At 40.2% G+C, this 14,863-nt stretch overlaps 1 protein-coding gene across 6 annotated transcripts in view; it reads left to right on the top strand.

Annotated features, from left to right (window-relative positions):
• rnf123 (ring finger protein 123) overlaps positions 1–14,863 on the top strand; it is a 148,579-nt gene that overhangs the window by 46,729 nt on the left and 86,987 nt on the right. For all 6 annotated transcript variants that reach the window (XM_081384937.1, XM_081384938.1, XM_081384933.1 and 3 more), the window contains 3 exons: positions 136–220; positions 5,343–5,482; positions 13,902–14,090. In XM_081384937.1, the coding sequence (XP_081241063.1) occupies positions 136–220; positions 5,343–5,482; positions 13,902–14,090 (414 nt within the window). The remainder of the gene's footprint in view (positions 1–135; positions 221–5,342; positions 5,483–13,901; positions 14,091–14,863) is intronic.

Here is a 14,863-nt window from a genome sequence, read left to right as displayed (position 1 = left end):
AAATTCATTCCTGACTGTACTGAACAACTAGTTCACACTGTTTTAGAGCTTAAAAAAATACATTTGAATGCTGTTGTCACTCCCACGACTTTGCAGTCTGTACGTGGCCTTATATTTTATTCCTCCTGTCTACAGGGTTGTGGCTTTGGCTACCGGTACACACGTCTGCCTCATCTGCTCAAGACCAAACCGGAGGACGCCAACCTGCCCAGCCTGCAAAGTGAGTGACTGTCCACTCCTGTCTTCCTCCATCTTTATTTTCAGCCCTTCTTCAAACTTTACAGTTTTTCCTGAAAACTTATTCTTTACTTTTCTGTCATTCTCTTGTCTTGTATAGTTGTTGTATAATTTGATATTAATAAAATGCTTTATAAAGATTAAATTATTGTAATATAATTGATTAGTTTTAATTGGTTAAAAATGTAATCCAATCAATTATTAATTAATTGAATTAATCTACATTAATTGCCTATATCAATATCTGAAGAAAAGCCCCCAAATGAAGATCATTAAAAGGCATTACACTGAATATGATGAAAGCATTGAATAGACAAAAACTGGCGGAAAGAGAAGATCCAAGGCACTCTTCTTCATAATATTTTAAAAAAGCCTTTATTTAACTGGCTATATCATGGTAGAAAATTTAAAAGACATGTGGGAAAAAAAGCAACCCACGCGTAGTGGCACAAACAGCTTTCTTCAGGGTGTGACAAAAACTGGCTTTAGAAGTGTATAATAATAGGATCTATCTGAGTCTGTCACGTTAAACTCACTTTTATTGATGCCCCACAATGCTTTACCAGTCAAAACCCAAAAAACACTAGTTGCAGAGACTCATTTATTTAAACTGTCAAAGCACGAACACTCATTAATCATCATAACCACCTCATAAATAGTAATATCAATCATTAAAAAGTTTTTCTGATTGTTATTTTTCTTAGAAATGTTCTTGAATGCTGTCAGCAAATTAGAGTACGTTTGTTTGTTAGCCTAGATCCTTTCTAGGTATACCATTGATATGAAGTTACCATAGCCTTACTGTTGTAACAATAACCATTATGTGTGCCTGTATTTTTTTGTTTGTTTATTTATGTATAGCATTCATTTATTTGTTCAATTAAAAAATGGGTAAGAGCTTTGTAGAAGTTGGTAGTTTGGTGCCAAATGTTGGCTTGTAGTTATCAATAAAATTTTATTCTTATAATTCCGTAAATTATATATATATATATTTCCATACATTTAAACAATATTTATACTTTATTACAATTTTGTTGATGGCAGGATTAAATGATCGAGCTTAATGAATGCAGTCAACACTAAAAAAGGATTGACATTATTTCATGTCATACTGTGGGAAGAGGTCCAAATTATTTAATTTCTGTCTGGGTATCACAACTAAATATTCCGTTTTTAACATTCCCTAACAGGGTTGCAGTCAAATTAATTGACTATCATTTCAGCAGAGTATTTACAAAAGCTGCATGCACATTTGAGTGAGCGGACACTAAGATTACGATCTGTTTTGGCATCCATCGGACATCAAATGATGTTTGTTCTTTGTTCCTGTCCCTGGAATCTACATCCCCACTGACATTATTAGGATGTTTTTATACATAATGAAGAACACAGAGCACAGATGCTGTGATTTTACTAGAGCGGTTTTGTTCTTGCTTCTAACTCATTAAAATCAAACTTTGTACCTTCATGCACACACACAGTCTCATTGAGGACGTGCCTATTAACTCGTCCATTATTTCTTTCAGCAGCCTGCCAGATCAATACTATCCAAGAGACTATCCATTAAGTCAAACCATCCATTGCATCAACAGAGATATTTCCCTTTATCAATTTACTTTAAAGCTGTATATTCTGAATTTAATCACTCACAGTCTATTTTTTGAGTACATGAAAGATGACCCTCTCAGTGTATTGGCAGGTCCTTCAGGAAACAGTAATTCTGGATAGTAAATACATGTGAACTGACGTCATGCAAGTCTTTTGTTGCTTTTAAAGGTCAACATGAAACATTTGCGACTGAATTTTACTTCGGTAATGTGGCATATTTCAGATGGAAACAGGATGTTCAATAAAAAAACAAAAAAAACATGTAATGTGGGACATATTATCTATCGTGAATTGATTGGATTGTCAGAAGGGTCGATTTGCATACCAGAAGAGAGGCTTGTAGTGCTTAATCAGAGGGAATAAATTGCAAAGTTGTCTTCGTGAAAGGACACTTGTCTTGACACTTGAGCTTGTCTTGTATGTGATGCATGGATTCCTTCCCTGGTCTGATGAGTCTTGTCTCAATGCTAATTTCATTTTTTTTCCACTCTCATTTGCATGACGGCCAGGGGATTTGTCAATTGCTAGCTTTCAAAGTAAGTTTTGTTCCCCATTTGGTAGTTTTCACCTTTTTCTGACCCTTATTAAACATTATCCTAAGTGCCAGTCTGCTGTGATTTAGCCTCACTGTCTGATGCAAGCCTAAATCTGTCTCAGAGCAGACTGAAGCGTTTAGGATTGTGTCCATATGACAATTTTCCCAGTCTTAAAACTAGTTATAGAGCTGTTCTGTACCATTTTAGTCCCCTCTAGCTATGTCTTGTCCTTGCCAGTAGTTTGCTGCCCCCCCCCCCCCTGTAATTGTGGCAATTATCATGTGATTAATGTGTCACCTCTGTGTCCTACATCAAATTATTAGTTAATTATGCTGCTCAAAATACTGGCCACTGTCCAAATTCAAATATTTATCAGAATCAACATTTTATACTTGGTTAAAAATATACCAAAAAGTGCAGCTTCCACATAAATATCGTAGTTTGCTAGTTGACTCAGGGATCTGGTTGCAGTAGTTCCCTGGTTTGAAAGATATATTATTGTGTAACAACCAAAACTTCAGTATGTTTCTCAGCCAAAGCTATGATTTCAGAAGAATTAAGCACACACATCGTAGAGTACTTTTATGATGGTTACTCATCTTTTTTAGGGGCTTCAAATCTCCAGTCCTCAATCGTAATTGCATGGAAATGAACGACCAACACATTTGGCAAAATGTATCCGTTTGTGTTTCATAGAAAAATCAATGCAGGCTTGAGTTGACATGAGGGTGAAGTAATCTTTTAAAGGTTTTCCCATCCATTTTGTTTATCGGATCCTACCTTAAAGCAATTTCCAATTGAATTGACTCCGCAGTAACAGTGATTGCTTGCCTCTCAACGCCTGGAGATCTGAAACATGCGTGCCGTGCCATATCTGCCTAATGCCTGGTCTCGTTCATGGCCTTTATTTCTATGTTTATTCCTGCCTTATTGCCCCTGAGCCCTTATTTTCCAAGCTGCCACTTACACGGACTTCATCTAATTAAACATAAAGGTTGCATCTCTATCGGAGACCTGCACCTCAGCGTCTAATGATTAGCTTTATTTAAAGCTTTATTGCCATTGCTTGCTCCTGCTTTTAACACTGTGCACAAAGGCTTTTAGTATGTTTGCGATCGCTGTACTTTTCTAGATAAGGTATTAAATTACCCAGTGCCCTCTTTGTGTGCATATAATGAGAGAGAGAGTGCCCTTTGTGTGTTTACCAGATGCGGTCAGATAGCAGTAAGGCGATGATTTCCCATCAGCCCTCTGTTTTGTGGTTTCATTACTTGTCGATATTCTGTTCCAATGCAATGTGCAGAACTGGTATTTGTTGTTTTGTGTCATTATTGAGTAATCAGGGTCATGGGTTGAATGAGAAAGAGTTTTCATGGAAACATGGCTTTCATTTGCTTGAAGGTGTTCTCATGTGATCTGAGAGTATTATGGCTAGACAGACTGGCCTTTTGTTATAGTGATTGTGATGAAACGGCCGCCTCCCCTCTCATCAGCACTACCCCGTCCCTTTAGTCACCTCTCCTCAGGGCACAATCACGATCCCTGTTGGGCAGGCATACCTGAATAGTGCTTCATCACTACTGCCTTTTAAATACAGAGCATGCCTCTCCTCAAGAGACTGATATCTTCCCCAGTGCATGCCCAATGGTTTCCCTGCATGTCCAGGAAAGGAGTGGGAAGGGAATCCCATTTCACCAGAAGTAGTCACCTTACTTGCTTTCCAAAGTACACATTTCAGCTGACTGACCAAGAGACCAGTTGTGTGATGAGGAGTTGAAGTAGCTAACACCTCATCGTTAAGAGCATATAATGTCTGCCCTTGAGAGCCCAGTCTTTTCCCCAGTGCATGCACAATGGTTTCCCCATAGGTCCAGGAACGGAGTGGGAAAACAATCCCTTGACACCAGAAGTAGAGTCGGTTTTACGCACTTTCCAAGACAGAGCTAGAGGCACCAACTAAGAGGCCGACCATGTGATGAGGAGCATCTGTAAATATCACCTTGTCACTGCTGCCTTTAAATGCAGAGCATGTCTTTCCTCAATAGACTGGTCTCAATGGTGCGCGTGTTCCTGTAGGTTCAAGAAAGGAGCTGGCAGTGAATCCTACACTACCGGAGGTAGAGTTGCCGTACCGAGTTTCTGGGACAAAAACACACGTTGCAGCTGACCGATCAGCTCACTTTGAACCTCGTAGGTTCAAGAAGGGTGCTGGCATCAAGTCTCCAACTGACTGGCTTACTTTCCTTGGGAAGCCAAGTTTTCACACTGTCAAAAGAATTGTGTATAAATTGTACCTTCAGGGTTAAAATACCTTGCAACTGGGGGAGAACTCTCGGGTAAACCTGCATTTATAAGATACAAAGGACTAGCTTTGAGGGTACTACCCAAGTGTTGTGCTAAAAGGTTTTTTTGTTTATTATTTACTATTATTTTCTGATGGTGTACGAAACCTATCAACTTTCACATTCCAGGCTTGGATAGGAGAGTATGTAGACCGTTGAACCCTGGCCCTGCCTGAACCTTTATTAACACTTCTAGATTTTCATGGTCCAGTTAAAGTGAGGAGACCACATGCTCTTCCAGTTCAACTTCATTCCTCCATGGATGCTTGATTTTTTTTTTTATGTTTTAAAATCATTTCCTTTTCTCATCCAGCCACATGATGTAAGTGATGTTAGTCTGGTTTTATTGCATAGCAAGAAGGTACAGTATTATGATCACATTGAGAGCACTGTATATCCTAAACGAAGGGGGGAAATGCTGGTACATTGACTGGTCCACATTTTATCGTATTCACAAACAGAATGCCATATAGCTATTTAGGCATGGCCTAAATTATTGGTGAAGTGACTATTGATAGTTTTTATTATTATTATTATTATTATTGTGATACTTAAGATTTACGAAAATAAGATTGGCACACTGTATTGGATAAATGTGCTTTTCTCTGATTGGTTACAGAGCCCTGTCCATCACTTCTGCTGCAGAGACACATGGCTGAACTCCTTAGTCAAGACAAAGACATGGCTGCAAGTTTCCTCAATAGCGTCTTAAACCAGCTCAACTGGGCCTTTTCCGAATTCATCGGCATGATACAGGAGGTAAGAAACATTTGTCGTCTCACCAACTATCTTCTAATATGTAAAATAGACAGAAAATTCAACCCCGAACTCCAGAAGCCAGAAGGGTCAACCCACTGAAACAAACAGCAATTTTTTGAGAGCACCAGAGAGCCAGAGTAAATGTTTCTTTAACCAAAACTTCAGTTTTTTGAAAGAAGCACTATTTTACCATTTTAAATGCTCCTATTTTTGTTTTGGAGGTATCCTACAACAGGACATTTCATTTTCTCATAAAATACATTGCACATCACCACATTTTTCAATGATTCTCAAAAGACTCGACAGATGAATCAGTCTCTCTGAATTAGGGCTGTTTTCGACTAAGGATTTTCATAGTCGAATCTGATTCGTTAGATTTTGCCGTAGTCGACTGATAGTCGAACCTTTTTTTTTTTTCTTTTTTTTTAGATAGCAGCTAGATTTTTTCCATTTCAAACAAAAGAGCTAAAAAACACATATATATCACACATATATCATAACATTTCATAAACATGAGGAGCAATATGAGAGAGAAATTTGGTGATGGTTGTTTAGGTACATTAAACCACGTAAAGCTTTTTCACGCCCATGAGAACCGTGTGGAGTCAACTCACAGCCGCTCCGCTGCCCTGCTGAAAATGTGAAGCAGAAACGCTTAATATCAGATAACGTCCATAATAATTGGACTCTGGGTTCGATTTTTTGACCATTTTCAGTGGTTATGAGGAGCAATATGAGAGGGAAATTTGGTAATCATTGTTTAGGTACATTAAACAACGTAAAGCTTTTTAACGCACATGAGAACCGTGTGGAGTCAGCTTTTTAACGCACATGAGAACCGTGTGGAGTCAGCTTTTTAACGCACATGAGAACCGTGTGGAGTCAACTCACAGCCGCTCCGCAGCCCTGCTGAAAATGTGAAGCAGAAACGCTTAATATCAGATTACGTCCATAATAATTGGACTCTGGGTTCGATTTTTTTTTATCATTTTAAGTGGTTATGTGGAGCAACATGAGAGGGGAATTTGGAAATCATTGTTTAGGTACATTAAACCATGTAAAGCTTTTAACGCACATGAGAACCGTGTGGAGTCAACTCACAGCCGCTCCGCAGCCCTGCTGAAAATGTGAAGCAGATTTTTGAATACATTTTTATTTAATTACATTAGTAAGCTACAGGACATCGTCTTTTAAAACATGACCTGAAAAAATAAAATAAAAATGGTACCCAGCCCTTCTGAAAATGCGAATGCGTCTCTGTCCCCAGCACATTTCAAACCAAACTGACGCCCATGTATTCGACTATGAGGTTCATAGTCGAATCAGACCTCTCCGAATCGAATCGTCGAATCCTCGACTATTAGAAGTCAGCCCTACTCTGAATCCCTCCTTTCCGTGAGTCTACTCTGCTCTGATTGGCCAGATGGCCCAGTCTGTTGTGATTGGTCTACTCTGCTCTGATTGGCCAGATGGCCCAGTCTGTTGTGATTGGTCTACCACTTACAGCGCATTTCGGAAGCTAAAAGCCCATTTCCATAACTAAACTTAAGTTCCATATGAAAGTTTCCTAAACCTCACCGATTGTTCACACTGTAAAGACAGTAACGGTGACATTGAGTACCTCCATCACAAGGACGACTTGAGCAGGACGTTTCTCGGTAATACACTAAGTAGTTTGAGTTACATTATGAGATGCTGCAACTGTAATTCCTCACCATCAGCATTAACAAGAAGATGTCCATCAATAAACCAATGTGTATATTTCTAATTTATTGCGGTGCACATGTGGGAAATGTATCAATAACGGTGCATACGTTAGTTGAGCACTATCGTGATTGACTGATGTAACATAAACGTTTATAAAACAAATCTTGCTCCGTCCTCTATCTTTACTCGAAGTAATATGAACGACAGACAATCTGCATTGATAGACATAGTTTTGAAAAAACATAATGATAAGAGGTAAATCAAACTACTGTTTTAAAACTAAGGATAATTTCCTCCGCCCGCTGATTAGCCCTGTAATGCTGTAACTTTACACTAACTCAATCAGAGCCTGTAAATTATTTATAATGACAATGTAATCATGACTTCCACTTGATATTGGAACTAAATTACCATCATCTTGCATTTTCAGAGTAAAATCACTCTTTGCATAGTGCAAGTTACTTAGTCTTTGAAATATTCATTAGCTTTTGATTGTGCCGATAAGAACTGCCTAATAACAAGACCTCTGCAACTTTTGAAGAAAATGTGAGTGATGTTTTTTCCAAGTTGTTTCTAGGCGGTTGCTAGAGCGTTCTGGGTGGTTGCTAAGGCTTTCTGGGGTGCATTTCCTGTACTATGACGTAACTCCATGCTTCACTACCATAGTATGATGCATCGTTGAAGAAATCAACTAGCTAGTCGCGACTGTTTCCCGAAACCACATTGTCACAAAGTGGTCATTCAACCACGTTGGTTTATGACACACGTGGTGGAGTAATAACTTCTTTTAATGAAACTGTTTGAGATCGAATTAATGCTAGATGTTTTGATATAAATTACAGACATGGCACCTGAGGACTATTTCTCATTTTTCTCAGTTATTAGGGGCCAAGCACCGAAGGTGCGGAGGCACCTATTGTATCTGTTCCCGTTCTTATTCTTCTTCTTCCGCCATGGGAGTCTATGGCAGCCCATAAAACCGAGCGGGAAAGTTTTAATGGTTTAACATTCTGATAGAGGACAGTCCCAACATTAAGTACACCAAATTTGGTGTGTCTAAGTCATTCCCTCTAGCGCCACCACCTGTCCAAAGTTTCACTAATATTTTGCTAATAACTTTTGAACCATAAGGCCAATCAACAAAATAATTTTTTCCTCTGATTCCTGAGCTCATGAAAATTCGATTGCACCCTATGTCGTCATTTTCCGTCATAAAAATATGGCCGCCATTTAGAATTTTCAAAAAAAGCTACTTTTTCAAACTCCTCCTAGGTCGTTGCTCCGATTTTCACGAAAATTGAACCAGATCATCTACAGACCATGCCGACAAAAAGTTATGGAATTCAAGTTGATTCGCTTAACCGTTTTCAATAAACACACGAACAAATTTTGCGTAGCGCTTGCGAAAACAGACGTAAGGCGGTATCTCCGCAGCGCTTTATCGGATTCAGACCAAGCTTGGTACATGTCATCACAAGCATGACCTGAGGCTACATGCTGCGTTTCCGCGCAGCGCCACCTACTGGTTCGGAGATATGAAAAATGGCTATTTTTGCTTATAACTTCTGAACAGTTTGTCCAAAAATCATAAAATTGGTCTTGTTAGATTCAGGGCAACATGCCGAGTCGACTGATATCCAATTTTACCATATCGGCCATTTTGACTGTCGCCCATTTTGAATTTTGTGCTAAAATGCTGTATTTTAAGAACGCATTAACGGATTGTTACGAAACTTTGGCATGGGTCATCAACACAATGTCCTGAAGGAGCATGAGAAGTTTAGAAACAGCGCCACCTAGTGGTGACATTGTTTTTTAAATGCTTATAACTTTGGGTGTGGTCGACTTATTTTCACGAGACCCATCTAATTAGACTCCTGAAACCTTGCCGAGTCCTACGATACCAAACATGCTAGGTTTCGCCCTACAGTTTGTGTAGCGTTGTGATTTAGCGCTTAAAAAACATTTGGCTATATCTTAAAAACCGCTAGTCCGATCGAGACGAAACCACCGTCAGAAGTTTGGAAACATAGGTCGATAGCAATTTACTAATACCCAAATGCGAAAATATTGATAGTAAGGGGTAGTAAAATCCAATCAAAGTCATGTGTCAGTCATTTTTTACGTGTTTTTTCATATAAATGTCTATAACTCCGAAGCGAATTGAGATATTATGACCAAATTTGACACACATATGTATGGGCTCACTCTGAGGACACATAAAAAAATGGTGTGACTGAGCCTCTTGCTAGCACTATAATAGAACAAAACATGAAATTTCCATTGACTTCAATACAGTTTTGTGAATTAAAATGCTATACTAAACAAATGCATTGGTGTAATATTAAAAAAACTCAGAATGTGTCATCAGCACCATCCCCTGAAGGTACCCAAAATATTTCGAGACAGCGCCACCTCGTGGTCAAAAGTTATAACAAAATTTCTAAAAAGGCTAATAACTTTTGAATACATCTGAAATGCCACTGGTCTTAATATATTCCTTGGGTCAAGCCGAGAACATAGATACCAAGTTTTCTCTGTTTGGCTAAACTTCCTGTCCGCCATCTTGATTTTCATTTAAAACCTACTTTTTCAAACTCCTCCTAGACCGTTTGTCCGATTTTCACCAAAATCGAATCATATCATCTCCAGACTGTGCCGACTAAAAGTTATGGATTTCGTGTCGATAGACCAAACCATTGTCGTATAGCGCAGCAGCAAAGTTGAGGCATGGTGCTAAAAGCACTAATTCAGGCTTTATCTTTGTATGTGCCATTGTCACTTCACTCTGACCACATCACATCAGTTTTGTAACTGTGCCACCTATTGGTCGAAAGTGATAATCCATTAAATCATATTTTGAATTACTGTTTCTCTGATTTTTCAGGCATTTTGCCTATAATCCTTTTTAAATGTCTTTAATTGCTCATTGTTGCAGTTGATATGACACTTTCAGCCATGTCTTGTCGTCTTATTCTGCTTGGCCCCGGTAATTGCTGCTTGCAGCTATATTTTTGCTTTATTTCCAGATTTGTTCATAGGCTCGTTCTTACTTAGAAGAGCACTTTCGCACATGTGCACTCTTCAAAAACACTGCTTTAAATCTCTTGAAAAACTCAAAGACATAAATGACATTTGTATGTATTCTAAATAAAAGACACAGGTTGTACTGAATGTCAGCTTGCTTATTTTGCTCAAGACGAGGATTTATTTAGTCATGCAAACTAGAAACTCTGCTTCTAACCACAGGTTGAGAGATGGTTTCGGGAAACACAGACTCGTTGAACTATGCTGATAACGACGGAACTTGCGAGCATAGTTGGCTAATGATGCTTTCGGGAAACTCACCCCTGACTGGTTGGTGGCGTGTTCATTGGTAGTTGATCTTGTGTTTTGGTTGCTAGCACTTGGTAGGCGGTTGCTATGATGTTGTGGGTTGTTCAAAGGGCTTTGCTTGTTGGTAACTGGAGTGTTTTGGATGGTCATGGCGTTGCTAAGGTAAAATTGCTAAGATGTTTTGAGTGCTTATTAGGTGGTTGTTATGAATTTTTCATGGTTTCTAAAGGCATTGTTTGGCAGTTTCTTTTCAATAAGCAAGCATTGTATGCTTAAAGTGATATTATGCCTTTCTTCAACAAGCCACATGATTTGAGGTATCATTCATGTTCGTTGTACAAACACGGATACAGTCTATATTTAATTTATGTATACCCAAAGCCTAAAACTTAAGATGATTCTAAAACGCTATTCTTTTGCTGCCTTGCAAGTAGAGGTCTGAGAAAATTTTTTTTGGGCCATTATTATTATTATTTTTTTACAGATAGGGCTCGGGTCGGACTCAGGCTCATGTAGCTTCTCTCCTTTAATTGTGCTCATAATATACGCGCAGAGCGCAGGCTGCTGTATGAAATATTGTTATATTGATAATACTATTTAAAATAATATACATCGCCTACGCAATACATGATTACGTGACACGTGTGTAATGCATTAGCATACAGGTGATGGTTGACCATGCAGAGCATCAGGGGGAAGTTGGAGCGTGGGGAGTTTCTAAAAGTTCCCAATGCTTTGGGAAAAGCTGCATTTTAGAAGAGTTTTGATTTGATTACCACGACAAACAATGAGCCAAATGTGCAGTGCAGAATCTGCAAACATATCCTTGCACATGACAGCAAAAAAACAGGGACATCTCACGTCATGTCGAGCGCGGCTGCTCTACAGCTAACAGTGAATGATGACCAATGTAGCTTATTCAGTTCAAAGGATTTTTTCAATTAGATTTTTTTTTTATTATTTACCGTTAGCCAGTTGGTGAAGAGTTATTTGAAACGTGGTTCTTCAGTAAAGTTACTTAACATCAAAAAAAGGTTGGCCATAAATCTTTATTTACTTTTTTCCTGCTGGATCCCATAGCTTGGCTACATAATATTCTCTACTGCATGCTTATGCTTCTCTGTAATGGACAGTCTGTATTGATATTTGTGGGCATGATTGTCGGTGGTGGTAGTTATGTTTGAGGCCTTTAATAAAAGTTTACCTCTTAGTAGCGTATATATGTATATTTGTGCATGTAGCAGAGACAGCGCGTATCAGAGAGCGCTCGTCAGAGAGCTTAAAGTGATATTGATGTTGGTCTCGGGCCGGTTCGGGCTGAAAAACTGCAGACGTTGTTGGGCTGGGGCCGGGTTAAGGCTGGATTTTTTGGCCCGTGCAGGGCTCTACTTGCAAGCACTGGTATTTCCTTCAGGCGATGCAAATGTAGTTTACATTTATCCCTTTAACAACTTCATCCAGCTGCACACTAATTTGATAATTTGGACACCATGGAAACAACCTTTTGGGAAGAGTAGCGCGCCAGCCCCTCCCGCGGAATGGTCATTACTAAACGCAGGCTCTGGAGTCTCAGAGGGAGATACAGAAGAAAGCTAAACCACTATGATCTATAATGGCGGTGAATTAAACCTCAGACGTGAAAGCACTTTCTCACCAGGCTTTTCTCTTAAATCAATGTCTTTCAGGAGAGCTGAAGCGCTGAAATTCTGCTTATTGCAGATTGGACTGTGATTCGTATGCTACTTTGCCTGGAGGTTGACTGGCTCTTAGGAGCGCCTTTCATCTGCAATGATCCAGGCATTAAGAGGCAGCGGTCTCCTGGGGAATTTGTGATGTGTTTACTGCCTCAGATTCAGATTGCATTAAATTGGAATGATGGGTAGATGCAGGACAGAATCTGATGAGAATGTCTAAGCATCAAGACACCATTTTTTGTGTACTAAATAGTTCAGTTTTATGCCTAAAGTAATGAAGAGTAAAATGTGTTTGGTTTTTATGGAAAACTCACTGACATCAGATGGATGGTTTACAAAGCAGTTGTTATCCAGTTGTTTTCAGTAGTTGTTATCACGTTGCTATGCATTTATTAGGGTGTGCTGGGTGGTGGTTGTGGGGTTGCTGGGTGGACGCAAGCTTTGTTGCTAGGTGGTTGTTGGGGTGTTGCTGGGTGGTGGTTGTGGGGTTGCTGGATGGACGCAAGCTTTGTTGCTAGGTGGTTGTTTGGGTGTTGCTGGGTGGACGCAGGGTTGTTGCTGGGTGGTTGTTGGGGGGTTGCTGGGTGGATGCAAGCTTGTTGCTAGGTGGTTGTTGGGGAGTTGCTGGGTAGATTCAGGGTTGTTGCTAGGTGGTTGTTGGGGGGGTTGCTCGGTGGATTCAATGTTGTTGCTGGGTGGTTGTTGGGGAGTTGCTGGGTGGATGCAAGCTTGTTGCTAGGTGGTTGTTGGGGAGGTGCTGGGTAGATGCAGGGTTGTTGCTGGGTGGTTGTTGGGGGGTTGTCGGGGAGTTGCTAGGTGGATGCAGGGTTGTTCCTTGGTGGTTGTTGGGGAGTTGCTAGGTGGATGCAAGCTTGTTGCTAGGTGGTTGTTGGGGAGTTGCTGGGTAGATGCAGGGTTTTTGCTGGGTGGTTGTGGGGGGTTTGCTGGGTGGATGCAGTGTTGTTGTTGTGGTGTTGGTGGGTGGACGCAGGGTTGTTGTTGGGCGGTTGCTGGGTGGATGCAAGCTTTGTTGCTGGGTGGTTGTTGGGGGGTTGCTGGGTGGATGCAAGCTTGTTGCTAGGTGGTTGTTGGGGAGTTGCTGGGTAGATGCAGGATTGTTGCTGGGTGGTTGTTGGGGAGTTGCTGGGTGGATGCAGGGTTGTTCCTGGGTGGTTGTTGGGGGGTTGCTAGGTGGATGCAGGGTTGTTGTTGGGGAGTTGCTAGGTGGATGCAGGGTTGTTGTTGGGGAGTTGCTAGGTGGATGCAGGGTTGTTCCATGGTGGTTGTTGGGGAGATGCCAGGTGGATGCAGGGTTGTTGTTGGGGAGTTGCTAGGTGGATGCAGGGTTGTTCCTTGGTGTTTGTTGGGGAGTTGCTAGGTGGATACAGGGTTGTTGCTGGGTGGTTGTTGAGGGGTTTCTGGGTGGACGCAGGGTGGATGTGGGATGGTTGCAGGGGGGTAATTGGAGAGTTGCAGGAGTATTCTGGGTCCTTGGTCATAAGAGCCCACAGTCTTATCCTGAATGTATTGCTGTCACTGTAAGTTGACTGTCATTGGGTCAAATTTTATTTCATTCTGTGCAACAAGTCATGCAGTCCTGTCTCAATAGTCTCATAATGTCTCTTTTGACTTTATGCATCTTTTTATTGTGTCTCTTCATGTCTTAATTTATTCCCTGTCAGATCCAACAGGCAGCCGAGCGACCTGAGAGGAATTTCGTGGACACACGGCAGTTAAAGGTGTGCGCGACCTGTTTTGACCTCTCCGTCAGTCTGTTACGGGTCCTGGAGATGACCATCACTCTAGTGCCGGAAATATTCCTGGACTGGGCCCGCCCCTCCGCTGAGCTGCTGCTGCGCCGATTGGCTCAGGTGAGTGTGATTGACAGCCGAGATGTGTTCTGAAGATGCTGTTCTAAAGCGACATTCAAAACTTGAAAAAGTGCAAAGCAAAGTGAAATTCATTTTATGTTCACCATTAAGATTTTTCTAAAGCAATTTCATGCAGAACTCTGAGTTAATGATCCTGTTTGAAGCAATTGCACTTGCTATTAAACATAAGATTTCTGTTTTTATTTTCTCAGATGTTTGTGGTCCACAGGTTTTTCAAAACCTAAATTATTAACGACGCTGAGAAAATGTATTAACCTCAATCAAACATTCTGCTTCAAAGGGGTCACATTTAAAAAAAAAGACAAATTTTTATCATTTGAAATGAGACGTCAGTTTACTATGTAGATGCTTAACTAGACTAGTCTACTGTATGTGCAGACGAAGTCAAAAACTGCCTCTCCAGTCTAGTGTTATTTTAGTATTATTTATATGCTATTATTATTATTTTATTTTTCCGTTGCTACTGATTCGCATGTATTCTTTTAGTGAATTGGGTGCTTCAGCAGTGGAGACATCATGTGGAAACCAAGACTATCAATGAGGGCAATTTGTTCTTTATGAACTCCCCCCAAAATGTTATTAAATTGTTGGGTATAGCCAAAATAGCATAAAGTGTCACAACTCAGTAGCTTAAATAATCTGTATTGGATGAAAGCTAATGGTCTGAGTTTATTGATCCATAAATGAAGTCATTTTATTATTTTTATTTTATTTTATTAAAAGTTCTTACAAGGGTGATGGAGAAGAGAACA

This window comes from Scardinius erythrophthalmus (genome assembly GCF_964197995.2).
Source record: "Scardinius erythrophthalmus genome assembly, chromosome: 14".
In the NCBI taxonomy this organism is placed as follows: Eukaryota; Metazoa; Chordata; class Actinopteri; order Cypriniformes; family Leuciscidae; genus Scardinius; species Scardinius erythrophthalmus.
Note: the sequence above shows the minus strand (reverse complement) of the source record. Positions and strands in the feature narration are given on the sequence as shown.